Source organism: Crocodylus siamensis, chromosome 9 (genome assembly GCF_052110815.1).
Source record: "Crocodylus siamensis isolate JL-2025a chromosome 9, ASM5211081v1, whole genome shotgun sequence".
Classification (NCBI taxonomy): Eukaryota; Metazoa; Chordata; order Crocodylia; family Crocodylidae; genus Crocodylus; species Crocodylus siamensis.
This window is the reverse complement of record NC_143403.1, coordinates 61,674,430-61,688,799: the sequence shown is the minus strand read 5'-3', so window position 1 is coordinate 61,688,799 and position 14,370 is coordinate 61,674,430. Positions and strand designations below refer to the sequence as shown.

General features: G+C 44.0%; 1 protein-coding gene across 11 annotated transcripts in view; it reads left to right on the top strand.

Annotated features, from left to right (window-relative positions):
• The window catches only part of FBRSL1 (fibrosin like 1), a 679,286-nt gene that overhangs the window by 603,103 nt on the left and 61,813 nt on the right, over positions 1-14,370 (top strand). For all 11 annotated transcript variants that reach the window (XM_090062037.1, XM_090062033.1, XM_090062034.1 and 8 more), the window contains one exon: positions 7,027-7,072. In XM_090062037.1, the coding sequence (XP_089918163.1) occupies positions 7,027-7,072 (46 nt within the window). The remainder of the gene's footprint in view (positions 1-7,026; positions 7,073-14,370) is intronic.

Genomic DNA, 14,370 nt, shown 5'->3' with positions numbered 1-14,370 from the left:
CCATTGTGTGAGATGTTTAAAGAGAGGGGAGACAAAACACTGAGGGGAAAATAGTTCTTTGCTTGCTGGGGGATGGGTGGATTAGTTGCCTTAAACATTAAGAATCTTTTCCATCTCTAATCCAAGAGAAGTGGCCCAGCCTGACAAATGGGAAGTCCAGAAAACTCTCCCTTTCTTATAATTCATAGATGAAAATTGCCCAGAGACAAAGCTGATGCTCCTCGCCACCAGAATGAAAATAAGAGAGTCCAAAGAAAAGCCGAGTTTGAAAAGCCTAGTTCAGTCTTGCCATTCATCAGAATTTAAAATAGTTTCTGACTAGCAGCTGGAGAAAGGGAAGCAGCCTCTGTTTCCCTTCCTGGACTTCCAGATTTTCTGTTGGTTATCTGGTGCACATTTGATGAGGAAGCTCTGTGAAACCCAGTAGACAGTGCATTATGATAAAGAAAATATCAGTGCTGGTTGGAACAGAAAACAGCCAGCAGTGTAAAATTGTGACAAGCTCCAGGAATGTGTTCAGAGGAGAGGTGCTCTCTGTGAGGAGACAGAGATGGGAGAGAAATATAATTTTATTTAAAATAGCTGAAGAGACATGGGTATGGCTGCATTTAAAAAGACAGCTGGAAATGTGTCTGTCTTGTCAGGGACTTTTGAGAACAGCTGGGGGCGGGGTGGAGGGGCTTTCACAGCTGTATGGCCCATGTTGCCGAGGCTTCATGAACTTCCTGACCTCCTTCTCCTCTTTTTTTTCTTTTTAAATACATTTATTTATTTACTTATTTGGAGCTCAGTTGAGGAGAAGAGAGTTCAAGCTTTTCCTCTGGGAGGCAGCAACTGCTTGGAGGAAGATGAATCACAAAGCATGGCTAATGGAGGGAATAGGAAAGGGAAACTGGGCTCAAGGGAGGGCAGAATTGGGGGAGGGAAGGCAAGAGGAGTTAGCCTGTGCCCTGCGGCTCTGATAACAGATGGGCTTGTAGGTCCAGCATCCTGCTGCTTCCAAACCATCAGGTCAGCATGGAAAGAAAGACACATCTGTAGAATGGAGCCGGCAGATCCAAGTGCCCTGCATTAGAATCATGAGGCCTGTTAAATCAAGAATAATCTGATATACCCCAAAATGATTCTGAAAGGATGAGGAAAATGCTCTGGATTCAAAATGATGATTGCTTACTCTCTTAAGTCCCTACACTTATTGCCATGATACCAAGGTGAAACAATAGCTGTTAAGCATAGGGGATATAGAAAAATAGCAGGCTCAGCTCCCCATTGCTTTGGACCTCATGCAGCTGTGTACATGGGTGCAAACTGTGTGTAGTCCTGCTGTACCCAGGTAGCCTTTTTAAATGCATTCCTCCCAAATGTAAATGACTGCACAAAATGCAGCACAGCACTAAACTGGGCCTCACATCTTGTGCTTTCAGGCTCCGTGCCTGCTAACTTAGCACCATTCAGGGAACAGCAAGTTAACACTTGGAGCAGGGGTGCCTAGACAAAGAAACTGAGTACAAGAAAAGCCAGCTTCAAATTGCGGGGCTATTGCATGCTCAAGCAAAAGAGAGGGGGGCAGGGCCAGCTGTAAAATGCCCTTTTCTGGACAAGGATGTTATTGTGTGTATGTCACTTGTGTCAGTTCCCTTTATCTGACATTTGGATACTATTGATTCCAAAAGTTCCTCATTACTAGCAAAGCCTCTGTTAAGTAACCTTTTTCACCCCAGGTGCCCAGCACCTCTCCATTCTCACAGGTATAGCCTTTAATGAAAAGTCAAATCTGGAAACCTTTAGGAGGCTTTAGGTATCTTCTGGTGACTTCAGGCAGTTTCTTTAGCAAGTAGTTGTGTATTGAAGATAGTTATGAATGTAGGTTTCACCATAGTATGACAGCTATAGCACAACAAAAGTATTCTGATTGCATTTAAAAGAGAGTAACTCTAGGATTAGCACTAGAATAAACATAACCTTGCCTTGGGTGTGAGCAGCATGGTTTTCAGAAGTGCTTCTCACTAGCAACTGGAGAGAGGTGCCCCATAGCAGCTGCTGGATACTGAACCTTCTTGAAAATCTGGTCCATAAATGACATGCAAAGGTTGCATGGGGACAGTGTCCTCACAGGTATTGGCAGAGCGAAGAGTGAAATAAAGGGAGAGTTTCTGTATATCTCTTTCCTCTTGCTCAATCCCTGAGCGCAGCGGGGTCGTATTCCCTCTTGGTCAGTTAATGAGCTTTGTCCCCACCAATGTTGACTTTTTCTAGATTTCAAGAGAAGGTGGTTCACTTGTTTTTCACCTCAACCTGTTTCTCCAGCAGTGACATGTAAAATGATTGATTTGACATTCTTGCTCTTTTTTTCTTTTCTAGCTTTTTCCTGTTTATTTTTTGTTGTCCTGGTCGCACAGAAGTTTCCAGCAGAAACTAGTGCTGCTTTTAAAAGAAGAAAGGGTTCCCAACTGTAATGAGCTCTTCAAATGTAACACATCTCTGCCCAAAATGTGTCATGGTGTCCATAGCCTACCATATTTCTTCTGGACACTGTGCTTGATGCTGCCTTGCCTTTTGGGTGGTTTAAAGGAATTCCAGGCTGTTCTTGCACCATTCTTTGTATGCTGGTTTCCACTGTGTGAAGAAAAACTAGTCATTCTGCTCCTGACACTGAAAAGAGGAGTCTGATACTAGCCACAGAAAGGGACTTCCAGGATCACCCAACAGCTAGCAAAGCATTAGCCACTTAGATATGATGAAATTTGCCCTCAGGCAGACCTTACAGAAGCCTGAGCTCCGCAGTGGTTGATAAAATAAGAGAAAAAAGAGCAGGAGAAGAATGAAAATTAGTGAGCCATCCCAGGAACTGGCAAACCTCTATATATGTGTAGGTCTTCCCTGTAGGCTTCTCCAAATTTTGAAGCCCCAGGTGAAACTTACTTTCTCAGGAGCTTTCCAGTACTTGTGGAAAGGGAGTCAGCAGGGTTGGTGATGCTGTGACTTGGTATTAGCTCCTTGCTGCAAGGAGGTGTAGGCAGCATTGCAAAAACTAGAAAATGTAAGAGTTTAGAACCTTATTTTTTCCCTCCAGCCCCTTCTCACAGGGGACTGAATTTATGGGCCTGAGTTCAGAGGAAAGGTTCAGTTCTTAATTTCAGCAGTCAGCATGTGTGTCCCTTTTCACCATGAGGTTTTGTTCCCTACCAGCTGAACATGAGAGCCTCCTCAGCAAGATGAAGGCCTCATGATCAGAGGCTTGAAGAATTGCTATAGGAGGTATGTGCTACAGAAATCTGGACTCAGGACCTGGTGTGTTGTCTAGGAGGCTTGGTGGAGATTGATATGGCTTCTGTTTTCAGGAAGAAGGAACTGTTTATTCCCTCTCAACAGCTAATTTTATAGGCTGGGGGAAAATAGAGAATCTGACTACTGGGAGGCCTGATGTACAGTTTTATGATGTTGTCTTTGTCGAATAGCATCGCTCTTTGTCATACATAATCCTTAAATTATTAATCTGTAAAAGGGCTACACCTTTCAGCTGTCCTTTGTTACCAGAAACCAGAATAAATGAGGCATGGATTTTATTATCCCTCAGTATTTGTCTTCATTTATGATTTCCACCTTAGATTTTTAAAGCAAAAGCTGATTTGGTTTAGGTTTCTCTTGGAAACTGAAAGCCCAAACCACTGTGTATTCTGTTTGTTTTGAGTTTGTTTTATGCGAGGAGTGGGGAATGGAGTACTGTTTCCAAAGAGTGACTGTCCCCACTGTCTCCAAAGGGAGAGAGGTAAAAATGTGGATTTTGCATATCACCTTTTAACCCAGTTTTAAATCCAGCCACAAGGTTGAATGACTATTTTTCCCTCTTAAAGCTGGGGAAAGTAGGAGGGTAGAGGAGAAAAAGAAAATAAAACCAAAATTGGGCAGTTGTTGGTACACATCTACAGGTTCCCTTCAAAGCAGGCTGGAAAGATCTTAACACTTTTATGTGATTCAGAAGCCTCTGACCACCATACAGACCCTTTTGTATGCTGTGAGATTGCATGTGTGGTGTGGGAGGGGGCATTTTGTTTTGGTTTTGGGATATATGGGTGAAGAAAAAGCCTGCAAGGCTTAAAAAATACAAAACTCTTGCACAGAGAGAAGGAAGGTCTTACCAAGAAAATGGTTTTACTACTGTCCTCTGGCTCCGCTGCATTCTGTGTAGACAAAAGAGAGTTAGACAGGGGAAGGAGACAAGCACCAAATGCACAAGCAAGACTAGAAGTGTCTCCAATCTATAGGCTTCAGGCTGAGAGCGTCTGTCTGCATCATCCAGCGATGCGAAAAAATCTGGTAAGCAGTAAAAGACTTCAGGGGTACACAAATCATTCTGCTCTGAGATTGTGCTTCAGGTGGGGAGCAAGGGAGGGGGCAGTAAGCGGAAGAAAGGAAATCCCTTAGCTTCATGCTCCTAAGCCAAACTAATGAACATGAATTTCTGGATGGCTTGAACAACCCCCAGAAGGGGCTGCAACTGGCAGGGTTGCTCACAGGGGAGGAATTCCATCCCCCCACGCCCTCCTGCAAAACATATGCAAACAAATTGCTTGGAACAGCAGAAAATGTGGGAGGGGAATTGCTTTGGCATGGCTTTGGTTTGCTGGACTTCTGAAGTCATTAGTGGGCTTGCTTAGGTATATAGATTTGTGTGCATGTTCTTTAAAGAGTGAGCGATAGACCTCCATGATGGATTCAGATCCTGTCTCCCCTGAAATTCCCTCCTGACTTTGCAGCAACTTCTGGGATATGCTGTAGCACAGACATTAAGTGTTTCAGAAACAGCACTTGCGCCAAAGCAGTTCTGACCTGGAGTTAAAGATCATCATAAAAGTCAGCAAAAGTTACTGTAAACACAGGGTGTGAAGGTTTATGTCTAAGCTGTGGCTCTGAGTTTGAAAACTGTTCTGTAAATGCTGTGACTGTTAAAACTAGTTGCAGTTTTGGTGTTTTTGCTGCTGATTTTTCCCTCACTGTCGGGGGGGGGGGTAACCCACTTTTTCAACTAGGATTTTTTTTTCTTGTTCCCCTCAAATGTTGTTTTAACATTTTAAACTCTGTCATGTCAGTGAAGTCTATAGCTGAGGATTTGGTATCTCCCCATGACATTGTAAGCCTGCATTATTATACTTTTGCTGAAATGCATAGAAAGGAGTGAACCTTCCAGTTCGTGTGGGGACCTGAAGGCCAAGATTCCTACTTCTGCTGCTGCATTGCTTTCTGCCATTTGCCTTCTTTGTTTTGTGGTTCCTCAATCTATAAAATGGGATTATCTTATTTGCTCCCTGCTGGTGAGGTGTAATGTCAGCGAAATACTTTGAGGCCAGTTCTTACCTTATTTTTGTTCATTTTAGAGATGTCTCTGAGCTACAATATTTCAGCCAACCTGAGGTTCAGAGCCAGGGTTAGTTTGTATCCATTCCTCCTGTCTGTGGTGAATGTCTTCTGACAGTCTATGGAAAAATGCATCATAAATTCAGAGCTAGCTATAAACCATTGTATACTGCTGGCACTGCTGTGTTACACTATAGCAGTAAATACTAGCCAGAGCCAAGGAGTGAATTCTGCCCTGATCTTCATCCATGCAGTAAAGATGTCACAAGTGTAATTCAAGGCAGCATTTGGCCCGGTACCTCCCAAAGGTTTTACAGTCTTTTTGACAGAGGCCTATGTAATAACCATACAAGCCAGCACTGAGCTGAGCACTTCAAGGCAGGCTCTACTTAGGATTTCCTTAGGTATTATGTGAGTTTGTCTCAACCTCAACCCTGCTTCATGTTGGTTCCTGCTCTCATTTAAAAAAGTGTAAGCATTTGATGAGATCTCTGGAGCTTGTGACTTTGGGTTCCTTAGAAATAACACTGGTGGGGATGATTCTTCCTTGCTTACTATGAGGTCTGATACTGACGTCGTTACACTTTTCCTGTGATAGGTTTCCTTTTTGAATAGCTGTCTAAGATAGGTAGCAGTGTAATACAGTTCATAGGACACTTTATCATGGAAACCTCCCAAGGCACCTTAGAATAAAATCAAAAAGAAAATCAACGTACTTCAGCCATGAGTTGAATTTTTTTTTTTAAGCAAAGCTAGAGGATAAGGGCTTTTTATATTTAATTTCTTCTCCTCTTCAGCTTTATTCTCTATCCCATTTTTATTCATGCGGCAGTCAGATGCAACATTTTGTAAGATAGTCTCTGTTATCTCTCCGATATCTGTAATGTGTTACTAATACCCAGTTACCCAAATACTAGCTTGTCATTCTGTAGGGACTCTTGACTGACCAGGTAATAGGCAGCTAGTAAATCTCTTTCTCTCTCTCTCATTATCTTCATGGCTGTAGCCCAGTGACCCTGATTATCATGAAGCTATCTACAAGGCTTAGGTTAATTGGATTTCTCAGCTACTTCCCAGAGCTGAGAGAAGCACAAGTTTACAGTATGATGTTCAAACAGTATACCACAACCCAGTGTACAAGCAGACAGGCCCTATATTGCTTTACGTTATAATAACATGCTAAGTGCACAGCAGCATGTGTCTATGATTTGGAATAACGTCTTCTGTCTGCTCTGATGCACATAAGTGCAACCTGCACTGTCATGAAACAAATCACCCTTTGCATATTCAGCAAGAGTTGAGGTGTATTTTTCAATGAGAGAGAGACTTTAAAATGCTGTTGCTTCAGTCTGGTAGCTGTTTCATTTGTATTTTTATATGCAAAATCATGGATAAAATAACTCATGTGTTGCCTGGCTGCCTAAATTTTTAAAAGAGCCAGGAGGATGTGCTTGAGTGAGAAGAGGACAGTAAATGTATATGATTCTCTTCCCCCCTCCTGTTCCAGATGCCTGTTTAGTCTTCAGTGGCACAACATTGCACCCTCCAGGTGTGATGTGTAATTGCAGCTCCAAAAGCTTTGCTTTGCTTTTTAAGGACTGTTTCTGTTGGTGGAGACTCCTCAGTCCCCTCTTAGCATCAGTAACCCTCCTTTTCTGTTCTGTTTTCCAGGCTTCCATAGGCTCTGAGAAGCTGTTCTCCCCTGCAGCAAATAAAGGTAGGTGATTTTGGAGAAATGATTCCTTTACCTTCCAGCAAGAACTCTGCAAGTGAATGAAACTGCTTAAAGCCCTCTGTGCAAACAGGACTGCAATTTAACAGGAGCCCAAATGATGTTAATTTTACCATGCAATATTGTTATAAAGAAAAACCTCAGAGACTTGCAGTGATTAAGTTAATTTTCACAGCTGTATTGGATCACTGTGGAGCTGGACTTTTCCCTGCAAGGTGGCAGATTTGTATAAAAAAAAAAAAAAATTCTTAATGGGGGTGGGGATTACTGACAAGGCCAGGAACCTTAGCTATAACACAAGTACCACTCTGCCTTAATACACACAAATCCTCATTTCCTTAAATTAGCTAGTGTTTTTATATATTTGTATTATTCTTCCAAGGACTTACACACCTCTTTGCCCACCAAGGTGCAGAACATTTATGTCTGTATGGCTCAGTTCTCCAAAGGGAGGTTGGAAGTTCTCAGCTTGTTGTGATTCCAACCCCTAGCTCCTATTATTAGTATTAATGAGAATTACCTGTGATGCACACTGGGTGTTGCTAAGAGACTAGGTCTGTTAAGATTTTCTCCAGGAAGAGTAGTAAGACATCTTTAAATGCACCAAGCCTTGCCTTTAGGATTCAGTCTATCTGTGAAGCAAGCATGGGTGGGTGCCTGGTGCCTCCTGAGTCTGGTGCGGGGGGGGCACCAGATCACCGACCGGGGGGTGGTCCCCAGTAGCTGATTGCTGAGCCCAGAACCACCAGTGGCAAAATCAGAAGTTCGCTTCCAGTTTTGCATCTGACACTTCTGGAGGTGCACAGTCAGTCTCCGGGGGTACACGTGTACCTGCATGCACCCCTTATGCACCGCCAGTGGAAGTGGCTTGTTGCTCAGCTTTCTAGGAATAATTTCCCTCAGCTGAACACAGTGGACAAAAATATTTAAGGAACAGCCTGGTAGAAAAGACTGAGTGTGATTGTAAGTATTGTGCCCTGAATGGTTTTATTCTGTCATGGAAAGAGGCTGACATTTGGACATTGTGTGTGCATCCACATGCACAATTAATGCACCTGAATTTTCTTCACAGAAAATTCAGGCTCATTAAAGCGCTCTGGGGTGCACGTTTACATGAACAAACGGTGCCTGACAGGAACAGCCCAGGCCTGGGCTGCTCCTGCCCTGCTCTGCTCTCCTGGGTGCCAGCGCCAGGGGAGTCACAGGGGCCGGTCTCAATCCCCACATGGCTGGGAGACCTGTACCTGCTCAGTGGTGACACTGCCTGCCAGCCACGGGATTGGGAAGGCCCCGATTCCCCACGTGGTCAGTAGAGCCATCCCTGGTTGGCAGGGACTCTGCCTACCAGCTATGTGGGGATTCTGATTGCCTGCAGGTGCTTGGCAGGGACAGCTCTCGGAGCCACGTGGGGATTGGGTCCCAACCCGATCCCCACATGGCTCGTATGCAGCCGTCCCAGCTGGCAGGACACCTCCCCACCGCATCGGGGTTTAGCCAGTGGGCCCCCTGCTTCCTGGGCTGACCAGGAGCAGATTGCTCCCACTTAGCATCTACGCATGCATTACTGTGCACTAACTAATGCACTGTTAATTTAGTACCTGTATTTCCTGGTACTAGCAAATGGCGCATTAGCCTAATTTACTGCACAGTAAGTCCTGCACATGTATAGGTGATGATGGTTTGCTACATGTTAGATTAGTCTGATGTGCAGTAAAGCATCTTGTGTAGACACTCCCTGTGTGCTTTACCAGTGAGTATAGCTGTTCTGCAGTGTTTCCTGTATTAAGCTATAGATTCTAAAACATTTCAGAGTAATAAAGAACACAAGCTATACCCACATGCCCTGAAAGGAAGAAATTGGGCACATTAATAGGAAATGATGGCATGAGGAGACTGTTTCAAGACAACGGGGAGTGGGGCTTGCTTACCTCACTGTGTATAGGGAAAAGAGCTAGCAGGAAAAGTTGTTGTATATCTCTTAAACCAAATCAAGGCATAGTTTAGAGCTGATATCTTGCAATGCTGTAAATGCTAGGAATTGCCCTTGATTCCAAGACCTGCAGACTTTCAGAAGTATATGTGGAAACTGATGATGAAGCTGTAACCTTATTGTATTTGCATGTATTTTCACAAAATTGCATGACTTAGAAGAAAAATATGCATAGGGATGGCAGTGGGGGAATTATTTCTCTCCTCTCTACCTCGCTGAGCATCAGATGTGTCAAACCTCAGGAAACCCAAATCTTGCGCAGCATTGCCTCAACAAAACAAAGACCCCCATGGTCCTAGGAGTGTGGCATGTTAATGGAGTTTTAGCAGCGTTAGAGTTTTAGCATCTTTGTTAGCTTTTGCTGCTATTTGAAGTCAGCTTGTCTTTATTTCCTTTCACATCTCAGACCATGAGTGTTCAAATAGGTCTCCATTGTGAGCTTCGGTGTGCTAGCATCAGAGTGCTCGCCTGCCTGAAGTTACCTACTCAGCGCTGCTTGTGTCCCAGCAACTTATACCTATTCCTATTGATACACACAAAAAAAGGCTTGGGGAAAGTTTTGACCCAGGCCTGAATTTTGTGGCACAAACTCCACATTAGCTTCTCTTTAGGTATTGGTAGATTCTTTTCTACCATGCGGGGTGAGGCATTAGACTGCGAGCAGGCTGCTTCGGACGTCCTTCAGGTTGGCAGAGCATTTGTGTTGTAAGGCAGGAATGATTTGCATTAGCAGATCTTTGCCTTAAAGCTTGAATAACACTAAATTCTGACTGTGGTCAGTGTTATCAGGCCTGCTATGTGGTCACCAGAATTCAGCCTTATTATGTATATGCAAATTAAAGTTGTTATTACACAAGGAAGCCTTGATGATACCACAGCAGCAGAAGGAAAATGACCTTCAAGAAGTTTGTTTCTGTTGAACAATCTCCATTAATAAGATATTAGTATTTGCTGTTGTTGGATTAACTGTCCTGAGCCTAGTGGTGTCATGATGGAGGCAAGGGATTAGTTGTGCATCCAGTTCCATGACTTGCTCACACAAACAGTGTGGCAGGGGTCCTGCAGCTATCCCTACCTTGCCCTTTGAAAATCTGGCATGGAAACACTTCTTAAGGATTCCTAAATACATCTCATCTCTCAGGAGCAAAGAGTGCTCAGAATTCTGTATGGGTTAATGTGTTAGTTGGTGGGGTCTCTCTCTCTTATGCTGGCTCTTTTAGGTGACTTTTTTAAAATAACACGATAGGTCGGACTCGTTCCTGAGGAGACGCTATTGTTTCCAGGAAGTTATGCCAAAGACACATTTCCCCCAGTAAATCTGTTGTTATCATTCTAGTTCATCAGCAGTTTGGTCACACTGTTAAGTATTAAGATGGGCAGACTCTCTCTAATGCCTGAAGAAGGGTGCTTGTGCCTGAAAGCTTGCAAAGAACAATTTTTCCAACAATTTATTTGGTCTAATAAAAGATATCACATTTACCCAAAGAACCTTGTCTGCCTAAGTGCTTAGACCAACGCGGCTACAACCAACAACCCTGAAAGATGGGCACCTTTCACTCTCTTCATGTCTGGAGCAGCTGTAACATGTAACTTTTGACTACAGTACAGTGCTCCACCAACAACAGGAGCTGAATCTTTTGTTTAATGCTCCCTGTATTACATTCGTCTTCACCAGTTTCCAACAGAAGGCCAGCACTGTGGTGCCCCTCCTTTTGACACAAGTTAATGTGCAACAACAGATGTAGTACGTAGAAGTCAGCTTCCCTGGAACATTTGTTATTATGCAGGGGAGCGAGGTGTCTTGACCCAAAGTGACCTCAGTGGTCACAGCTGTGAAATAGACTGAATAGAATGCTTTGAGCTTCTTAGAGAAAGAGATTAAATCCCCACACAAGGAAATAATAATTAAAAATAAAAGCAGAGGGGCCCTAATCTGCTGCGTTGACAAATTGCCGTTTGTTGGCATACGAAGCCGTTTGTTTAGCTGACTTGTCTTCCTGGTGCTAAGGGGCCAGGACATTCGCTGCCTAGGGCCTTGTGTTACATCCTCCCTGTGAATAAATCAATAAACAAATTGTAAGAGCCTGTTTGTCCTGACACCCAGGTTTTTCATGCAGGGTTCTCCCAGCCAGTTGCTTGCTTTTTTCCTGAAGGACAAGTAGCTTGCAGGGCATGGGAAATTTGAGATCAAAGCTCTGCGCTCTCCAGGTGCGGAGCAGAAGCCAAGGAGAAAGGGCTTAGGACATGACTTCAGATTGTTTGTCAGTCTGCAGCAGGCAAGAGGTGCTTTGACCCATGAATCATCTGAAAGGACCTCTGTGTCACTACTGATTGTGGGGAGAAGGGATTTTTTTTTAAGGCTTTACAAGTGCTTGCCTGCTGCCTACTCAGTTTTAGGCTGGGCCCATGATCCCGAGGTCTCATTGGAGGGAAATAATTGAGTCCTGTGTTATGTCTTCTGGCTAAAATCCCTGTGGCCTTTCTTCTTTGGGAGGCCCACTGAGTGCAGCCCACAGGGTGCAGACCTGTGCCTTTTGTTCTAATGAGATAAGCAGCAAGGTGCCAGTGGGGTTTGGGGGCTGTTAATGCTTTTATTAGCAATCGCTGTGTCACTCGGAGCATAATGCTCAGGAAGCTTGGAGAGTTGGAATTTCCCTGTGGAATCCAATTCCTTCCTGTTTCCCCGGAAGAAATGTTGAGTGCTGGTGAAATGAAGTTATTACACTACATGTTGAAATGGGTCTAGGGCTGGTGACCCCAAATGAAGTCCTCTCTCCACAGAGCAAACAGTAGAGGCAATGAACAATGCAAAGCACTGTTGTCACTAACCAGGAATGACAGTGAAAATAAGTCTTATCCTTCTTTTCTCTCCCTGTTTAGCCCATGCTCTTGCTTCACACTGGGTTTGTAGGCACTGAGCTCTGAAGTGTGATCTTTTATTGTGAGCTGTGCATGTCCCCAAAGCTCTGAAGCTCACAGGCTGTGTCTTAGCCCTCTGACAAGAGGGAGCTGGGCTTCCTCAGCATGCAGGCTGTAATTGTCAGCCCTGGGATGTGTTGCGACCACTCACCCCAGTGAGCTGGTGCAGCTCGCAGCTCTTTGAAGCTTGCCTGCCTTTATCTTTTTTGTCCTCATGACCACAGAACTGTGCCGTGGGCCAGCAAGGGAGAGTTCTTGTTAAAAGACAACACTGAGCCCTGAGCTTCTGAACCAGAAGAGATCCCTTGCTCCTCTGAGATCAGTGGTGCATAATTTGTTGCCTTAGGGGGGACTCTCTCTCTCTCCTCCTCCTCCTCCTCCTCTTTCCTTCTGTGCTACACAGTCCCATTTTAAAAGCCAGGAATACAAAGATTTCTGTGTAGGATATGCTGCTAAAAACTGGTACTTTTCATTGCAAAAGAGGGTGAGGAGAGAAAGTGGCAGGAAGCAGGGGTAGGAAGGCCTTGGCTCCTTCTCTGTGAAAGAGTTCTGATAACCAGGGCTGCTCATCAAGCAAGATGTTTTGCACAACTGCAAGGAAATCCTGCCTCATGGATCATGCTTGTCCTCGTTTGGAATCCATCTTAGTGCTGCCAGTTGACTTAGACTTGAACTCCACCTCTCTCCTCCTGTTTCTGCTGCTCCTCCCTTTTTGTGTCTCAGATTTCTTTTGCTCTGGACTGTGTTTTGCTCCTTGTACAGCCAAGTTCTAGTCACCATTCAGGCCTCTGAGTGTTACTGTAATATAAATCATGTGCTGCTCCAGAGCTTTCTATCAGAAGTGCTCTGTAGACAAAAAAGAAGCAAGTCTCACTGCTGTATGTAGGACACCCATTTTATATATGCGAGGCCTAGAGAGGTTCACACATGGAGTTTGTAGCCCAGGCACTTAAGGGCACTTAAGGGATGGTCCCTCTGTTTCCACTGCTGCCTCTGGCTTCCTGTCTCCCACTTTACACCAGCTTTAATTACTCTCTAGAGTTGGTAGGCTTTTGTCTGATGTGTGGCAAGCGTGATCCAGTGTTGTTTGCAGAGTGAATTTAGAGATGTTCTGATTTAGAACTGCATCTCTGGACAAGAGGCCACTATAATCACAGGAAATGGGCTGGGACTTCCCCACAGGTATCAGCAGCATTTATTATTCTTGTTCATATAACACCCCAGTGTTGGGTGATTAGATGAGCATCTATGTTTTCATTTGAACAATAGTAAGTTTCTAGCCTTCCTGATGATGGAGTAAAGTTTGAAAGTTAGTCTCCTCACCACTCAAAGATGGAAGACTTCTGTTTTAAAGTTTTAAAAGAAAAAACACCCAGATGTGTTTTAAAACCTCATTTTTCAGACAGTCTTGTGCTTTCAGTGGAGGCTTGACTTGTGATTTTTAAACACGTGCATTGCCCATGCTGGACCATCAGCAGCAATAGGGGTATGATGGAGCCAGCCTCTGAATCCCCAGCCTCTTCCCTTCTCCCTTCCCTAATCCAGACAGTGCTTCAGTTTAATACATTAGCTTTTTTTTCTCCCTTTTCTAATTCAATGACTGTATATTAGCTTTCTGGCTTCCTGAATGTATGTGTGCATGTGCATGCATGCATGTGTGTATTCACTTGCACAGGCACACAGTCTGGTCTGGAAAGGAGGAAGACTGGTTTTCAAAACCATGTAGGCCAAGATAATTACACAGGTCAGAGCAAGTTACCCATATCTTTTAACAGAATAAGAACAATTGCAGGCTTTTGGAGTGTAGTTGTAAAGAAATCCCCAAGTTTCTAAAATGTCAGAAAAGCACTCTGCTTTCCTTTGTGCCTGATAATGTCCTTGCCTAGCATGGTCCTGTATGTTTTATTGCTTACCCACATAATGCCTATCTACTTGCTGTCTGTACCATGATCCCCATCCACAGCAGGTCCCTGTTAAAATGTCACAGCCACGTGAAAGAAACCATTTACCTCATCTGCCACTGCTCTGTTTGCTTAGTAAATCTCAATTTAAATCAGCCAGAAATGCCATCAGCAGTGGGCTACAGGGAAGGACAATTTATGATTTTAATATCAACACAAATTCAGTGTTGTCTAGCACAAGCAGGCAGATTCTGCTAGTACCATTCCCTCTGCAGTTAAGGCAGCCACCTCCACCCTCTCCTCCTGCTCATGAGTCAGTATAGAGCTTTCTTTGTAGTGTGGGGCTGCAGTTGAAAGAGGTAAAAAGTTGAATTATAAACATTTCTAGGCCTTCTGGTTGGTGTTGTATGTGTTGTTTTATTATTTTAAGGATATGAGGGTATGTTGCTGCATTCCTGTCAGCGGGATTAGAA